Consider the following 17,946-nt stretch of genomic DNA (forward strand, 5'->3'; position numbering starts at 1 on the left):
TTGTAGTGTGAAGGGAAAAAACATGAATCGTTTACACTTTGCCAAAGGTGAATAAAACTTCTGACTCTTAAGTTTCTCCTTTCCCCAGCTATGCAATATTTAGACTTAAAGCTTTTACATTTTGCAAATATGAACATGGATATCGATTAATTCTTGAACTGTTGTAGTTTGCATTAGTTAATATGGATGGCTGTTCACGGATCTTGTTTCTCGGCATGTCTGGACATGATTATTTCCTGCTGAAATTACTAAAGCAAATCTTTGACCTACTTCTTCAGGTTCCTCCCAGATCTCGCCAAATTGGTGATCATGAAAAAAACGGGAAACGGGTGAGTACAGTGATTGGCTCACGGTCGCTTAAGCCCGCCCCCTCTCACCACTGATTCGTCTAAAATTGCTTGTCAGTCTTCACTACCGGAAGTGACGCCTCCGGTACAAATACAGCTTTTAGCGGGTTTTTGGATGAATATTCCCGCTTTTTCGTCCGTTCGAGGTCGGACCCAGTGGTCGCTTACACATTTTCCAACGGCGTGTCGCAGTCCGAGCCGTTGCCGGGGACCGGAGCTCAGTTCTTCAGGACACTGACAGTTGAGATCATCCGGCGCAAACATGCATGTCATCAAGAGAGGTGAGCAACTGTCCTTTTTGCAACGCACTTTACCGGGCCTTTTCATTGTTAATAAGAATTGTTTAGGTCTTTGGAAATGTCGTAAATAGCTTTTTTTCTTTAAATTGCGTGATTTTATGTAATTTACTTTAAGAAGGTGATTCAGCACTTGACGATTAGTTCACATTGCATCATGACATGCTAGTTACACTTGTTTCTCGCTCCGGCTAGCAACACTCACCCAAAATAACATGGCTCTTTCCGATTTAATACACTTTCAAACGTATTCGTGATGATTTTTCAAGCTGCGTTATTTGTGTCCGAGTTATTGTTTGCCGCTTAGTTTATGTCATCTCTCATGACAATAGCCTTTGTGTTGGTTGGCGCCAAAAGGCGAAGTTACACAAACTAGATGTCAATCATGGACGGAGAGGCACCGGAAATCTGTGTCCGGAAGTGATCGCATCTCATTTCCGGAAATTATGTTACCCTTTTATTTATTTTATATTCTTTCTTTTTAATTTATTTTTTTTGTACTGACGCTTAAAAATGTGTGGATAAATTACAATAAAAACTTAAGAGAGTGTTTAACTTCTTGTGGTCACAAGTGGCTAGACAAAAAAAAAAATGTTTTGACCATTATAGTGAATTTAGACATCTAAGTAGGAGTGGCATTATTCTCCAAAACCTGTTCTGATGTTGATCCTGCTTGATGAGTTTATTGTAATAAGCAGTATTGGATCTGTGGAATGGTTCTCATTTAGAATAGAAGAACAGCTGCCTAAATACAATGAAGAGACTTAACTGTGGTAATCATAATCTCTATTTGAGCAGAATGACACCTTGTGAAGTCCATGCAGTCGGTCATGAGCATCAACACAATAAATATATAAAAACAATGGCATTGGAGCAAAGTCTGGATTCTGCCATGTGCAATTTTTGCAGTTTTTCATGAAGCCATCAAACTATTTTAAGTAACTATTCTACAAACACCCCGTCTGATTTCAGAGGCAGTGCTTGTTATAAAAGCCCTTATTTGAATGCTTTTTTTCCCCAAAATTTTTTTTGTTTTAAAAAAATGGGTTGTCTTTTCTTTTCCTCCCTCAGATGGACGCCAGGAGCGCGTCATGTTCGATAAAATCACCTCTCGCATCCAGAAGCTTTGCTATGGTCTCAACTCCGACTTTGTGGATCCGGCTCAGATCACCATGAAGGTGATTCAGGGTTTGTATAGCGGCGTCACCACCGTGGAGCTCGACACCCTGGCATCAGAGATCGCCGCCACCCTGACCACGAAATATCCCGATTATGCCATCCTCGCCGCTCGCATTGCTGTCTCTAACCTCCACAAAGAGACGAAGAAGGTGTTCAGTGACGTGATGGAGGATCTGTTCAACTACATCAACCCGCTGAACAAACGCCACTCCCCCATGATCTCCAAGGAGACGCTTGACATTATTCTCGAGCACAAAGACCGCCTCAATTCTGCCATCATTTATGACCGTGATTTCTCTTACAACTTCTTTGGGTTCAAGACCCTGGAGAGGTCCTACCTGCTGAAGATCAACGGCAAGGTGGCCGAGAGACCACAGCACATGCTGATGAGAGTAGCCGTTGGAATCCACAAAACTGACATCGACGCTGCCATCGAGACGTACAACCTGCTCTCCGAGAAGTGGTTCACTCACGCCTCGCCGACTCTTTTCAACGCCGGCACCAACAGGCCACAACTGTCGAGCTGCTTCTTGCTCGCAATGAAGGACGACAGCATCGAGGGCATCTACGATACGCTGAAGCACTGCGCCCTCATCTCCAAATCAGCCGGAGGCATTGGCGTGGCGGTCAGCTGCATCAGATCCACAGGTAGCTACATTGCAGGCACCAATGGCAACTCCAACGGGTTGGTCCCAATGCTGAGGGTTTATAACAACACTGCTCGCTATGTTGACCAGGGAGGCAATAAAAGACCCGGAGCATTCGCCATCTATCTGGAGCCATGGCACTTTGATGTCTTTGACTTCCTGGAGCTGAAGAAGAACACGGGGAAAGAGGAGCAAAGAGCTCGAGACTTGTTCTATGCCCTGTGGATCCCTGATCTCTTCATGAAGAGAGTGGAGAGCAACCAAGACTGGTCTCTCATGTGTCCGAGCGAGTGTCCTGGGTTGGATGAGTGCTGGGGTGAGGAGTTCGAGGCTCTGTACACCAAGTATGAAAAGGAAGGCAGGGTGAAGCGCGTGGTGAAAGCACAGCAGCTTTGGTACGCCATCATCGAGTCGCAGACCGAAACCGGCACGCCGTACATGCTGTACAAAGATGCCTGCAACAGGAAGAGCAACCAGCAGAACTTGGGAACCATCAAGTGCAGCAACCTGTGCACGGAGATCGTGGAGTTCACCAGCCAGGACGAGGTGGCCGTGTGTAACCTGGCGTCCATCGCGTTGAACATGTACGCCACCGCAGAGCGGACTTACGACTTTAAGAAGCTGGCCTACGTGACCAAGGTAATCGTGAAGAACTTGAACAAGATCATCGACCTTAACTTCTACCCAGTGCCCGAAGCAGAGAACTCCAACAAACGCCACCGACCTATCGGTATCGGTGTCCAGGGTTTGGCAGACGCCTTCATCCTGATGCGTTACCCCTTCGAGAGCCCAGAGGCCCAGCTGCTCAACATTCAGATTTTCGAAACCATTTACTACGCCGCTCTCGAGGCCAGCTGCGAGCTCGCCGCCGAGTTCGGCGCCTACGAGACGTATCCCGGCTCTCCGGTCAGCAAGGGCGTCCTCCAGTATGACATGTGGAACAAGACGCCGACAGACCTGTGGGACTGGAAGATGCTCAAGGAGAAAATCGCAAAGCACGGCGTGAGGAACAGTCTGCTGCTGGCCCCCATGCCCACCGCCTCCACCGCCCAGATCCTGGGCAACAATGAGTCCATAGAGGCGTACACCAGCAACCTGTACACCCGCAGGGTGCTCTCCGGAGAGTTTCAGATCGTCAACCCCCACCTTCTCAAAGACCTGACTGAGAGAGGCCTGTGGAACGAGGACATGAAGAACAGACTGATCGCTCAAAACGGCTCCATTCAGGTAAACATATGTTAGAGAGATGGCTTAAACCCCACTTTAATAGAAGAAATTTCGCTAAATGTCCAGTTGTAATGTCAAATCCTTTCCACCCTCACCAGGACATCGACGGTATTCCAGAAGACCTCAAGCAATTGTATAAGACCGTGTGGGAAATCTCCCAGAAGACTGTGCTAAAGATGGCGGCCGACAGAGGCGCCTTCATCGACCAGAGCCAGTCCCTGAACATCCACATCGCCGAGCCCAACTACGGCAAACTGACCAGCATGCACTTCTATGGCTGGAAACAGGTAAGTAAAGCAGGACTTCAAAAAAAGAAAAGTAGCCAGCTGTTAATTACTTCTTGTATTAACCTGCCACCATCTCTTTCGTCTCAGGGTCTGAAGACCGGAATGTACTACTTGCGGACCAAGCCCGCCGCCAACCCCATTCAGTTCACCCTCAACAAGGAGAAGCTGCAGGAAGCGCGGACCGAAAGCCCATCCCAGCAGGACCTCAAGGAGCGCAACACGGCCGCCATGGTCTGCTCCCTGGAGAACCGAGACGAGTGCCTCATGTGTGGCTCCTAAATGTTGTTCACGTCTGCAGTCGGCGCCATTGTTGTATTACAGCTTTTTGTTTTGTTTTTTGTATAGAATTCATGTTAATATAAATAATCTTACACAAAGTGGCTGTGCATGAACTAAAGGCCTAATTCACAAACTATTATTAAAACTAGTTTTGTGCACCGAGGACTCAGACCAACGTCCCCTATGCAGTAGCTATTTTGTGTTTCAGTGGGAACATTCATGGTGCGGGAACACTTCACTGTTTTGCCCATAGGCATGAAGCGTTATTTATTGTCTTCATCCTCTGGTCATGGGAGATATGAATGCATAGCTCACGATTTTTGATTAAAACTGTGTTGCAATGTCTGCCCTGTGTTGCGGATGTAAAGTAGAAGCTCTTCTGAATCTGAAAGCCTTGAGGTATGAAGGTGTATTCTGTGCATCCAGGGTCAAAAATGAGAACTCTTGGTCATTTTTAATAAAATCAGTCCAAATGCTGCAGGGTTGATGTAGTTATTTTTTAATATATTTTTTTTTATATAAAATGATGAAAACATAATTTACACTTTTAAATGTACACTTATTACAGCCCAACAACAACCAAGAGGAAAGATGATAGAAAACAAACCAGTTTTGTACAGACATCAAATTGAACAGTACCCTCTCGTCTTCACTATTGTCTGCAACAGTGACAAGTGTTAAAAAATAAATTATCAAAATATTTAACATCTAAAAAAAAAAAACCTAGTCATACAACATAATCATTAAACTTAAGGTATTGATTTGTTCATGGGTCACACTGAATGCTATAAATAGCTTCAAATTATACATCAGCAAAATGTATGTAGATTTTAAGAAAAGATCCTTTTAAACATGTAAATCTAAGTAAGACTGGCAGATGCTCGAACGGCAGCGACACCTGTGAAGCTGCATGACCGAAGGAACGACTGGAGGAGTTACAGGAGTCACTTCTAATGCTGGAAGCTGAAAAGGTCCGTCCATTTCGGCGCATTGGTCAAAACATGAAGAGTTTAAGAGTCCCACCTGCAGGGGTGCGGCTGCAGAGGGACAAGGAAGAGACTGGCGGTTTCCGAGGGCCGAAGAGGAGAAATGTCTGCAGCTGTGTCGGTGAAAGGATGGTGTGCACAGTGCGGAATCAGTTCCGGATCAAACGATCACGCGGAAAAGTTCAAGATATGTTTACCCGCTGGTCGCAAGACAACGATTCACCATAAACCAGTCTGACCGGAGATTTTTAAAGGGAAAGCTACAGCGGTAAAAACAGTATGGCAGATGATGCGTTTCACGACGTGTTTGCCTCCGCGCCATGGTTTAGAGTCATTGTCCAGCATCTCGAGGAACCTGAGTGAGTTGGAAAATAAACAAACAGTTCCAGTCAGCCCAGGGAAGAGAAACCTCCTGATGATCGAGGCGGCGGTATTTCGTTACAGTCGTATCGGAAAAGAACCCGGGAGGTCGAAACATGTTCACGCAGACTCCAGTGCAGGGCAGTACCGAGCGTTCAGTACCAGGGTCCACAACTCACACACACTTCTTTATGAAAAATAGATATAGTAGACAAGTTAACTGAGCAAGCAAACTGTATAAATAGTGTCCTTTTTTGGGTTGTAATCCACTCTCCCTCTCTCTCTCAAACACACACACACACACGCGCACACACACACACACACACACACACACACACACACACACACACACACACACACATTCCAACATGAAGGAGCTTCTGTTTGAGTTTTACACACTGCATGTTTTTCTAGAAGCACACTGTGCTGGAAGACGCCGCTTCACTTGGAATAGCATGCAAAGACAACAAAGTCGGATGGGATGGGCTTCATGCTCTGGTGTGAGGTCCCTTCTCCCTCCTGCATGTGTGTGTGTGTGTGTGTGTGTGTGTGTGTGTGTCTCAAACACAAGGCGAGAAGTGGCTTACTGTAAAGGTGGCACGGGGAGAACGGAGACAAACCCATCAACTAACAACTGTAAAGCTTAATAATACACGTATTAATTGCTTGTTACATCGAAAGGTTGACACGGGTGGAACTGATGTCAAAAGACACTTACAAAGTCGTGTAAATTCCATAATCAGCGCTTCAAAATTTGATGGCTCACAAAACACCGTTGGGAGCAGAAGCCGTTGCCAGGCAACCGCTTAGCGAACGCTCCTGGAAAGCTATTGGTCGGGTTGTTTGGACACGGGCCGCCAACGGCGTGACGCCCGGTGAGATGCTGGATGTCTGATGTTTGGTCCAGACTGAGCCGGGCCAGAAGCCAACAACACCACAACTCCTCCCCCCCGTGGCAAATTAATACGCTATCAAAACCGTCTCGAGCCGAAAATTCCACTTGTCAAATGAAAATGTAAACAAGGTGAAAGGAAACGACCGCCTCTCTGGTTCGGCGGACATCTTTGGCCCCGGGGGGGGCGGAGGGCGGCGTCTGACTGAGGCCGGAAACCTCCGGTTCGGATACTATTTCTCCATTATTGGGTCGTCTTTCAGCACAAACCGTTCACACACTCGCGTCAGCGCACACACACACACACACACACACACAAGAAGGGAAGATAAAACACGCACCTGCCTTGAGAACAGGCACGCTTGCGCATACAAAGTATAGTTGCATGTTTACTGTACCATCAGTCACACAAACACACACACACACACACACACGCGCACACACACACACACACACACACTTCTTTAGTATGACTCATACAATATCAGTACAATATATAAGATAATGATACTTGAGAATTGTACCACACAGGCATCCAGCTTTTGTACCGAGGCTGTAGAGCTTCATTTACTTTTAGTGCATTCTGGGAGATGTGGTATGAGTGTTTTTTTTTTGGGCTGATTCTCTGTAGGAACAGTATTAGGCCTCTCCAGGTGATAGAAAACAGTCATATTCCCTCCGACTCGCTCCTCTAGCATAGTAGCATATGTGTTTATATATGACAACTATATAGGACCTTTTTTGACGCGGGGTTTACAAAAATAAATGGGCTCAGGAATCAGATAGAGAAGATGTCTGCTCGGTCCGCCGGGGTGTCGGGTCGGACTTTCCGGGAGCGTTTACACTTGGGAGGGGGAAGTCTCTCTCCAGTTTAAGGCAGTCCAGTGGAAGCTGGCGAGGTGACATCAGTGTGACCTCAGCCCCCGGCCGCTGTGTGTGCAAGGAACGGTGGGGTGCTGAGGGTGCAGCGTCTCTCTCGCGCCTTCCCTTCCCTCCTCGGCCACGCGCCCGTCCTCTCCGCAGCTCCGCCGCTCACTCCCTCTTACACTGAGCCTCCTGCGATAGAGGGTGCGCCTCCTGGTCGCTTCCGGTCTTGCTGAGGTTGGTGAAAAGCCTGCTGAACTTGCGCAGCTGCTCGCTCGCCGTGTGGCTCTCTTCTTGCAGGCGCTGGTTGTTCTCTCGCAGGTTGGCCATCTCTGCCAGCAGCACCACTTTGTCTTGCTTCTCCTGGGGGAGGATATAGTTAGACGGGTCGAGTTTACTTCGCTTTGAGTCTAAACCAGGGATCGGCAACCTTCAAATGAAATGAAGACACCGCTGCATATATGATCCTTTAATGCTATGTATTTGAAAAAAACTATATTTTGTTGCAGTTATGAAATCAATGAACCGCTACAGAGAAAACTCAATTCCGGTTCTGCAAACATTTTGAATTGCAAAAAAAAAGACTGGGCTGAGGGCTGCATTCAGATAAAGTGATGTCCATTTGGATCCGCCTCATATTTATGCAATAAAAGGCCGAACTTGAATAATCTCCCTGCAGCAAATCAAAAAATGCCGTCTACATCCGTGTTCTGAAATATCCTATATATTTGCAAATTGAATACTTAATTAAAATGTTTGTTTTATCTGGCTAACGTGATATTCTCTCTTGAGCCTCAGCGCACTGCGTCTGCATGTCAGGCCTGTAACAACTCCATAAATCACATTGCTGTCCCGGAAATTAAATACATTTTATTTTATTGTTAAAAATCCCCATAGTTTTCACATTTAGAATTACAATAAAAAATGAGGAACCAAGATAAAATAAATTTAAAATAAAATATTATTTATTTTACAAAGCCACAGGGGGCTGCAGCAGTGGGTTGCCTGGTTGAAACAAACACTCATTGGATCGGCGTCGCCAGTAGCTTTTCGCACCGTTTAACTGCGCCTTGTGCAAAAAGTCCGAGCGCTCGTTTCTACTTCCGCTCGGGTCACTCACTTTCTCCAGGTCGGTGTTCAGCTGTTTCAGCATCACCTCCAGGTGGTAGAGGCGTCCGGACAAGTCGTTGGGAACCTCGTCGCTGAAACACAAACACAATGCGTCTCTTAACAGGACGGCAAAACTTGCACTGCGGACAGAAAGCAGACCGCTGGATGAACGTGTATTTTACTGAGCCATTCATATGAGAAATAAAAAAGAAGACACAACTGGTATTGCGATAAAAGAAAGAGAAATTTGTGAGATCTTTCCTTGGCGCTTTCTTTGGTGAGGTCACAAGTTATGGTTGCAAATAAAACATGCCAAAGTATACCTTTGGGAGGCAAAATGATGCAAATGGACCACAAACTACCTTCAATAACAGGCAGCTCAGGGATCGAGTTTACGTAGTTCAGAAAGCGACCGCTGGGAGGCAGTGATGTGCAGCAGGTTAATAAATTGATGTTGGCTCTCAGATGGGACAAATTACTTATGCATTGATTCAAAGTCTGCACAGACAGGGCGAAGGAGGTGGAGACACCCTTAAGTGGCGCTATTTAATGATAGTTCTTATCAGCGAGTGTGTTTATGTGTGTGTGTGTGGTTCGACCTACCAGCTGAAGGTGGGGGTGGTCCGCGGCGTCTGCGGGGTGGGAAACTGTACGGGGCTGATGGCGGGTCTCATGTCCACGCCCCCGACCTGCGGCTCAGTCAGCGAGAAGAGGGAAACGGCTCTTTGTGCTGCAACAGAAACACGTGACCTTAAGTTCGAGGGGGATTAGGGTTTGTGTAACACTCGGCGGGGGGGAAAAAAAAAAAAAAACACAAAAAAAAAAAAAAAAACACACAGTCACGTGTCGGGATGGACGGGGTCGACGCGGCCACAAGTTTGGCTCGGGATCAAGGCTTGGCTCATTTCTGAGATGCACGTGTGTGTGTGTGTGTGTGTGTGTGTGCCTGGACGTCGACACCGGGCCGGAGAACAGAGCAGGTGTAGACGGGAACGCAAATCTTTTCTTTTTACCCGGGGCTGCGATGTGATGGCCCCTGGAAAACCTTCAACATTTGCGAGACGTTTTACGTTCGGTATCTTGAAATGTGTTATTTCCCCCGAGTTGGAAAGAGCCACATTACTGCAACTGTTCATCTAAAATGGGAAAACAAGGTGATAAAAGTTAATGAGACCAAGCTGCTCGGTCCAATTAGACTGCGTGCGGCTCGGAGTTCTCCCTCGGTGCTTTCATGTGGGCGCGATGTAAACAGAACTCGGAGCCTTCGGAGGAGGCGATCTCAGCCCGGAGTGTGTTTGCTGGCGGTGACGGTGCGCCACCCTGATGCCAGGTGCCGGCCGGATCTGCGTTCGCTCCGGGCTCAGAGCACGAAGCTTTGCGTTCAATGAGTACGGGACCCCGGAAGATTCATAAATTCGCGCAGGACGCGGGCATCGAGCGGAGACGCTCGCGGGTTATTCCTTCAACGCCCGGCAAAGTCTTAATGAGTGCGCCCGGGAATCCTCAGGGAGGTTCGAGCAAATGTTAATGACCCTCTGCTGCAAATCTGCTCCGAGCAGATGGCGACCAGAGAGGGCTTTTTGGAAAGAAAAAAAAAAAAAAAAAAAAAAAAAAACTCGTCCAGCCACCCTGATTGATCCTCGACCGCCAAGATTATCAAAAGCCAAACACCATTCCGGGCTCACCGATGAACACATCATGGGAACGACCCGGGACCGTCTAAGATCAGGGTTGACGTCCCTGCAGCCCCAGCAAAGGCCCACCAGATAATGGAGCGAGCGAAAAAGAGAAAAAAAAGGAAATATTTGCCGTTTTTGAATTTCAAACACTGAAGCCGGTTTTCGGGCGCTCGGCGGAACGCTGTGGGTTCCGTTCACCCAAATCACACCGACGAGGAGAGACGGAGGTCTGATCTGCTTCTGCCGGGCCCTGAATCAGCAGCGGCTGTGGGAATCTCAGCACGGTGGGCCTCGAGTGATCTTCAGGGGTAAAGAGACCGCGGCTTCCGGCGGACGGCCGCCGTTCCACATCCTCACCTTCGTAGACTTTAGCGGCGTTGACCAGGCTGGACCACTCCAGTCCACACGCCGTGTCCGGCAGAGGCATCAACCCAGGATCCAGCCTCCTCAGCGGGGGGACCTTGTCCCTCACTTCTGTGAGCGACAGCTCCGATGCAGAAAGGGGCACTAAGAGATGAGGGGAGGGAAAGTGCGGCGGTAAGTACACAAAGCCATCTGTGCACGGCGGCGCTTAGAGTTAATTATTAGAACAAACTGGCGCAAAGCCGCTTGAAACTCGGCGGATCGGCTGCGTTCGGAGTGAGAATTCCACATTTGTCGCCGAGCTCACCCTTCTTGTTCTGCATGTGGTTGGAGGCGATGGCGTGTTTGCGCGTCGGCAGCGTGCAGGTGAACAGCACGTCGATGGGGGCCGACTGGTTCTCGGAGTTGGCGAAGCTGGCGTCTCTGCGGCCGCTGCACAGGGACTCGTCGGAAAAGGTGCGCTGCAGGGTGCGTCTGGGAGACTGCGGCGAGGGAGAGAGATGGGAAATCAAGCTAAGCTCCGCCGCGCGCCCCAAAGCCTCGGGTCGAGCCGGGAAAAAAAACGCGCGATCCTCACGGGATCTCGTTGCGGCGTCTCTCCGGGGTTGTCCATGATGATCAGCTTCTTCAGGTCATCTTCGATGGTGCTCTTGTAAGTTCGCCGTGGAGAACGCAGGTCCCGCAGAGACGCCCGGAGGCGCGGCTGTCCAAACACATTCTTTGCATTTGTGTCAACTTGCCTAAAGTGGAGAGAGAATAACATAATAATGTATTTTATCCATTATTTTTTTTTGGTTTTGTCATCCCAAATTAACTGTATAACACCCGCAGCATATTAACACATCCGTCTTCAACCGGCTTTTCATAGTAAGACGACACTACAAATTAAACCATCGGTGATCGAAATTGTTATTTACAAACCTACGGTTACGTTATTGGCTCTTTGGTAGAAATGAAATCCAAAGCAGTCAAAGAATCATAATAATACATAACGTATCCTTAGATGAACCGGAGTTGACTGTAGACGGTGGATATAATCCTAATATATCTTGAACGTGAGCTCGATAACAAGAAGGGCCGTTTCAGCCTCGGCGTCGGTGACTCACATCTTGCCGCCGCCGTCGGAGCCGGACGCCGCGGCGGAAGGCGAGGAGCCGATGTCATCGGGCTGCCAGGCGGTCGGCCTGCTCTTTCCGTACAAGACTTTGGGGGCGGAGCTGGACAAAGGGGCGGAGCTTAACTGGCTTATGGTCGGTGTTGTCGTCGACGCTCGGACGGGCCGGGCCTTCTCCGTCGTCGGAGTCTTGTAGCCTTGCGGTGTGTAGGCCCTGCGGGGACACACAGGTCGGGGGGAATCATTCAGACTGACTACTATGAGCCAAGTATTGAATAAATCCCAGATGTGCTAGAAAGCACGGTCAGGTGATTCCATCTTAAAAAGCTCACTCATTATGTACAATTTTCTTTCCTGTCTTGGTTCATATTCACGATTAAAATCAGGCACAATCCCCTGCTATGACAGACCTCCCGAGCCTAGCGGTTAAACTAATACCATTAGTAAGATAAGCCCTGCTCAAAGATGGCCAATATTGATTTTCTCTTTACCTTGACTTTTTTCATCCATACCAAGATTTCTAATCAGATGCCGGTGCTCAATAAAGGACATTATCCAGAGCCACTGATCTTTGTGTTTGGTGCCAGCATCTTAAAGCTAGATGCATCTAAAGTAAAGCATGCTGACCCAGTTATAAATAAATGTAAATGTTAAATAGCATTTGAGTGCAGGAGCAAATAGCAGTGTGTGTTTAGTGAGTGCAAAGCATTTGAAATTCAGATAATCTGGTTGAGGAGTTATGGACTTAGCATCACTCCTGCGGTCCTCCCTCCTCCCGCTGAGCCAGTTATTCTTCTCACACTGACCTCTGGTATTCCAAGTTTCCATGTTTGTCTGTGGTCTATTACAGATGGACACCGCATTCCCAGACAACGGGATTTGAATCGATGAGGCTCAGCGGGTTTATAAAATAAAATCCTTTAATCCGAGCAGCGAGGTTGAACTACGCCTATGTTAGTGTGTTTAATGTCTGTGTGCATCTATCATAAATAATCACCATAAGAGCACACAGGATGGATTAGAGTAGAATCACGATTTGTCGTTGGTGAACTGGGGCGACACCTTACGCACCGCATGGGTACGTGATTTAATAATATTCAAAAATCATAAATGACCCTTCCTTCAAGTGCAAAATTTAGTCTTCAAAACCTGGAACTCTTCGGTAATTACAGAGTACATTCACCGTCCGATTAATCTAAACGCATTTCTGTAAAGTGCATCAAAATGAAAAACAGGGGAAAACACCACGGAGATTAGATTCATAAAACCCGGCATAAAAGCCGCGTCGCATCGGCGGCTCGGTCCATTACCTGGGTTTGAAAGAATCCATTTTATCCACACTCGAGCCCGGAGGCGGGAACGTCCTCGTCCTGTAACCTTTGCTCTGATTGGTGGCGGCTGGTATGATAGGCGAGGACTCGCGTCTCCTGGCCTCTCCCCCGCCGCCGCCGCCGCCGCTCCTTCCCACCGCCAGCTCCTGGATGCCGCTGTAAGTGGCGGAGCAGTGCATGGGCTTGTGGGGGGCGCAGCTGGAGTGATTTCCGTGGCGCCCGCTGTTGTAGTGGGTCGGGGCATCGATCCCGCTGTCGTTGGAGCCCCCCTTGTTGAGCGGGTCGGGATCGGGGTCGGCCGGGTCGACGAGGACTCCCCTCTCTCCTCCGGCGCCGCCGTCGAACCAGCGCTCGTCGCTGTGGCTGCTGGAGGCGTTGCTGGACAGGGTGTTGCTGCTGGAGTGGCTGGAATACTGAGCCTCTCCCTGCGAGGGACGAGGCAGCGACCGTCAGAGACGAAGAAGAAGAAGAAGAGCGGCGAGCAAGACGGAGGGAGAATCGCTTCACCTTTGAATGCCTGTTAGGAGAGTCCTTCCCGGGAGCGTCTTGCCTCAGCCTCCTCTGTCCCCCTCCGCCGCCGGGCGCCCGAGACGACGACACCGGGACATGCCAGAGGGGTTCTAGACCGTAAACACAGACACTCGGGGGATTAAAACAAATCACATTGAACCTCCACGGTTGTCAAAGAGGATTATAGTCTTATGGCAAATTTAAACACTGAGCACCTCCATCCACCAGCGCTCAGAGTCAGACACACACACACACACTGATGAGAGATGTTGATTTTAGGTTAATTTCTATATCTGGTTGATATCGCGCATTTACATGTTAATTGCAACAGTTGGATATTAAGATAACAGTATTTTAATGGTCTCGAGAGAGAGCAACAGCGCTGTGTTTGGTTTCGTCGCGTCCCCGAGGGAATCGTCTCTCTTCAGCTGTGACTTTTGCCCGTTATGTTCGCAGGCTGACTGACGCTGTTGCTGCTGCATTGCTTCAAAGTGGCAAAAATCACAACGTGCTGGTTAAATTTCGAGATTAGAATTATTCAAAGCTATTTTTTTTGACATCCATGTGCCTCTTGCAAATCAAAGTTCATGAAAATCTGGTTGTGCATATTAGAAAACATAAGGATTGGTCCAAATGTTGTGCATTATCATTTAACATGAATAACGCACTAGAATGTAATCACACACATAGTAACACCCTGACATGCGGTTTACAATTTTTCCTCAGCTTTTTTACTTATAAATCTCTACATAGACAGTCAGAGTACCTGAGGACACGTTTCTCAGTTGCAAGTGCTCTTCTGATCCAGTGTCAATATAAAAACGCTAAGTATGGCATTCCTTCTTGAGCTCTAACATTGCATTTGGCAAATCATATCAAGTTTCATCACCACAAGTCCCGCTCTGTTTCACAATGTGTACAAGTCACGAGAATAACCCCTGAGGACCTCTGCTTTGGGCAAAGGTCTAGATTCTGCATTCATCCGCTGAGCGAGGAGCTTTTTGGAGGCTGTTTTACCGGGTTTGCAGCGCTCCATGGTGCTTTCCTGACTGGTGAAGCCTGAGGACGACTCTCCACTGGACGTCATGTCCAAACTGAGGTGGGGATCAAACGGCAGCAGGGGGCGCTGTCCTGTCCCATATCTACACACACACACACACACACACACACACACACACACACACACACGGATCACAGGAGCAGGGATGCAAGTGAACAAATTGTATACACTTGACTTGGCGCACTTTAAAATCATTCACCTATTTGGTCAACTTATCAATACGATAAAAATAAAGTCAATAATACCTCTAGGCATAATGTATAACATGTGACGTGACACAAAACAGGATAAACGAAACATCAAAAATGAAATTGAAACGTGTATTTCATGAATTAGATAACTGTTAGGACATTCTTCATGCCTGCTTTGTGTTCTAATGGTGGCCGAGCTAAACCTGTTTTACGTTTCGGCGAGAACTGATATCTCGTCGAGCCGCCCACGCAACTCTTTACCGAGACATTAGTTCACGCATGCCGTAAATGGAGACCGGAAGAAAGTGCATTTCTTCCCCCTCCAGAACCCAGATATTTTGTTTCCAGTACATTCGAGAGCTCTGCGCATGAACTGACATGTTTGTTTGAGGTCAAATAACTGACGAGGAGGGATCGGAGAAGAAAAGCCCGCGTACACACCTGTCGGGCGAGGGTTTGTAGCGTACAAAGGGCCCTGGCGTGATTCCTGGAGGCCCCATTGTGGTGAGGCCTACCAGGCCTGAGGAAGGCGAGGAGAAGCTGGCAGACGGGTTTCTGTAGGGAATCACTCTGTCGCTGCTGGCAGGAGATAAACCATAGTGGTTCTCCGGATAACTCACTGGCCTGAGAGACAAAGTATAGAAAGTGGAAATGAGCAGAAGACAACAAAATAAGGCCTTAATTCAGACATTACCCTGAATGGTCCCTCTGTGTGTGTGTGTGTGTGTGTGTGTGTGTGTGTTTACAACGAGCCTTAAAATCCAGGACTTTGATGAGATCAGTTTCCTGTTTTATATGCAAATTAAAAACTTAAAATATGAGTTTGCAAAACCACATGCTGAGCTGTAGGGTTTAGTTTTTAGTTTTTTTTTTTGAATGGAAAATTACTCCGGGATAAAGGATGTCCCACAGAACAATACAAGTAAGACGTTCACAGGTTTCCTTAGATTTAGACATGAGCATTTTTGGATAGATACCATGGACTGAAAAACGCTTTTGGTTTCTGTGTGTTATGTCCCTCATACTCGCGTTCAGTTCCATTGTTGTTAGCTCTCGAGCTAAACACTCAAACTGCAACTCACTTGAAACCCGTCGGTTTTCAGTTTTTCAGAGAAAGATGCAAATCAGATTGACAATTTTTCTAGATTTGCAACTTCTCTGACATTTGTATCTGTTTTTAGCGAAAGGCTAGTGAGCTCCTACGTGACTGTCTCTGAAAATTAGAATATTGTGATAAAAGTTCTTTATCTTCTGTAAGGCAATTAAAAAAAACAAAAATGACTTTTTCATGATATTCTAATATTTTGAGATAGGATTTTGGAGTTTTCTTAAGATGTAAACCATAATCAGCAATATTAAAAAACAAAAACTACTTTTTCATGATATTCTTAAATTTTGAGATAGGATTTTTTTTAGTTTTCTTAAAATGTAAGCCATAATCAGCAATATTAAAAAACAAAAATGACTTTTTCATGATATTCTAATATGTTGAGATAGGATTTTGGAGTTTTCTTAAGATGTAAGCCATAATCAGCAATATTGAAAAAACAAAAATGACTTTTTCATGATACTCTAATATTTTGAGATAGGATTTTGGAGTTTTCTTAAGATGTAAGCCATAATCAGCAATATTGAAAAAAACAAAAATGACTTTTTCATGATACTCTAATATTTTGAGATAGGATTTTGGAGTTTTCTTAAGATGTAAGCCATAATCAGCAATATCAAAATAATAAAAGGCTGGCAATATTTCACTTGATTTGTAATGAATCCAGAATGTATGACATTTTTGTTTTTGTAATTGCATTACAGAAGATAAAGAACTTTATCACACTATTCTAATTTTCTGAGACAGTCCTGTATACATTGCTACAGCAGGTTGGTCTCGGGGGTCTCACCTCTTGGAGTTGAAGTGTTGGGGCTCCCTGTAGGGAACGGGCATCAGAGCCTTGTGGGAGCGAGGCAGTGGCGGCGGCGGGGGGCCCATGGGGGTCCGACGCTGCTGGCTGGGAGCGTTGTGGAGTCCCGGCGGAATGGGCGGACTGTCCCACCGCCAGGGGGGTCGCGGGGAAGGTCGGTAGCCTGCTGCCAGAGGCTCGGCTTCTGACTTCTGCTCCATGGTCCTCATCTCATACTCCTCCGTGCAGCCCCTGCAGAGTGAGGACGGAGAGCGCGGACGTAAGACGGCGCAAACCTGCACGACAAGACCACGAAACGCTCGACGACGAAATGTATTTGCTTTCTCGATCGCTTACGGCGTTTCCGAGCGGCAGCGTTCCTCTCCCGAGACCTGAACTGTGGCTGAACCGCTCGCTAAATTTCATCGGAATACTTCAGATTATCACCCGCTCATAACACACTTTGTGGATGTTCAAACGCATCACTGACACAAAGAGCACTCGCTAATGAGCTCCCCTGACACCGATGAAGGAAGAGAGCGAGGGAAGGAAACTGTTTATTGGCACATCCGGACAACTGTGAAACTGAGGTCAAGTGAGAGAGTTTTACACACGCTCTCGTCTCGTCATTAGTGTGTGCGGTCGCTCAACTGTTATTTTGCGCCAGAAATGTGAAACTAATTGATAACACAGACGCCGACCCCGTAGCTCTCGGTCAGAACAACCAACGTGGAAAGAAAAAAGAAAAAAAGTGAGAATAACGGGCCAAAATTTAAAGCACGACGACATTTATTCAAGAGTTCCCAGCGGGAGGGAGCTTATTTATATTGATAAAATATAGCAATCAACTCAGGGAAATATAACCGCCTCCTGTGAAGTTTTCTTTCTCAATATTAAACACCATGTCTGTTTTATGCATCATTTTGTCAAATAAAGAAATCGTCCCTAGGGGGGATGAGCAAGTGCTGAGAAAATGAGACGACAAAGTGGCAATTTTGGTGGACGCTTGTTTAGCTGAGTGGGAGAGCTGGAAGAATCAACAAACCCAGCACAGAAATATTCATTCCTGTTTTGTTAAACGTTATCATATGAGAGAATTTGTGGTCCTTCTGTGTCGCAACAGAGAAAAAGAAACAGGCCCATCAGTTGTGACTGAAAATACCAGGGTGAGAAAAATGTTAATTTCCAGTGCAGGATCGGGGGGAAAACAGAGGGAAAAAAAGGTGGGTTCATTTTTTTTTTCTAAAAAATAAGATTTGGGTGCAGCGGTTAGCACCTCTGCTCTCGACAGGCCAATCAAAGATTACTGTCAAAATGGTCGCGATG

General features: G+C 47.0%; 2 protein-coding genes across 4 annotated transcripts in view; one reads left to right on the top strand and one right to left on the bottom strand.

The window, feature by feature from the left end:
• The first annotated feature begins 415 nt into the window (after positions 1–415).
• LOC147224465 (ribonucleoside-diphosphate reductase large subunit) lies at positions 416–4,737 on the top strand. Its single transcript, XM_086164035.1, has 4 exons — positions 416–628; positions 1,715–3,696; positions 3,795–3,983; positions 4,071–4,737. Exons 1-4 carry the CDS (start codon positions 610–612, stop codon positions 4,260–4,262), a joined length of 2,382 nt encoding a protein of 793 aa, XP_086020161.1. The 5' UTR covers positions 416–609; the 3' UTR covers positions 4,263–4,737.
• An 8-nt stretch (positions 4,738–4,745) lies between these two features.
• The window catches only part of sipa1l3 (signal-induced proliferation-associated 1 like 3), a 67,582-nt gene continuing 54,381 nt past the window's right edge, over positions 4,746–17,946 (bottom strand). For all 3 annotated transcript variants that reach the window (XM_086164030.1, XM_086164031.1, XM_086164032.1), the window contains exons 13-24: positions 16,621–16,872; positions 15,164–15,346; positions 14,489–14,613; positions 13,469–13,581; positions 12,941–13,386; positions 11,623–11,844; positions 11,094–11,256; positions 10,824–10,998; positions 10,511–10,660; positions 9,078–9,204; positions 8,485–8,566; positions 4,746–7,727 (exon numbers count right to left, since the gene is read on the bottom strand). In XM_086164030.1, coding sequence (XP_086020156.1) covers positions 7,533–7,727; positions 8,485–8,566; positions 9,078–9,204; positions 10,511–10,660; positions 10,824–10,998; positions 11,094–11,256; positions 11,623–11,844; positions 12,941–13,386; positions 13,469–13,581; positions 14,489–14,613; positions 15,164–15,346; positions 16,621–16,872 — 2,233 coding nt within the window. In that variant the 3' untranslated portion in view covers positions 4,746–7,532. The remainder of the gene's footprint in view (positions 7,728–8,484; positions 8,567–9,077; positions 9,205–10,510; positions 10,661–10,823; positions 10,999–11,093; positions 11,257–11,622; positions 11,845–12,940; positions 13,387–13,468; positions 13,582–14,488; positions 14,614–15,163; positions 15,347–16,620; positions 16,873–17,946) is intronic.

Source organism: Fistularia commersonii, chromosome 18 (assembly GCF_037954325.1).
Source record: "Fistularia commersonii isolate RoL2024-O1a breed Wild chromosome 18, RoL_Fcom_v1.0, whole genome shotgun sequence".
Classification (NCBI taxonomy): Eukaryota; Metazoa; Chordata; class Actinopteri; order Syngnathiformes; family Fistulariidae; genus Fistularia; species Fistularia commersonii.

Bases quoted from the DNA above. Each gene is read 5' to 3' on its own strand.
- LOC147224465 (XM_086164035.1), top strand. The intron at 3,697-3,794 runs GTAAACATATGT...CACCCTCACCAG, and splicing joins CTCAAAACGGCTCCATTCAG to GACATCGACGGTATTCCAGA. The intron at 3,984-4,070 runs GTAAGTAAAGCA...CTTTCGTCTCAG, and splicing joins ACTTCTATGGCTGGAAACAG to GGTCTGAAGACCGGAATGTA.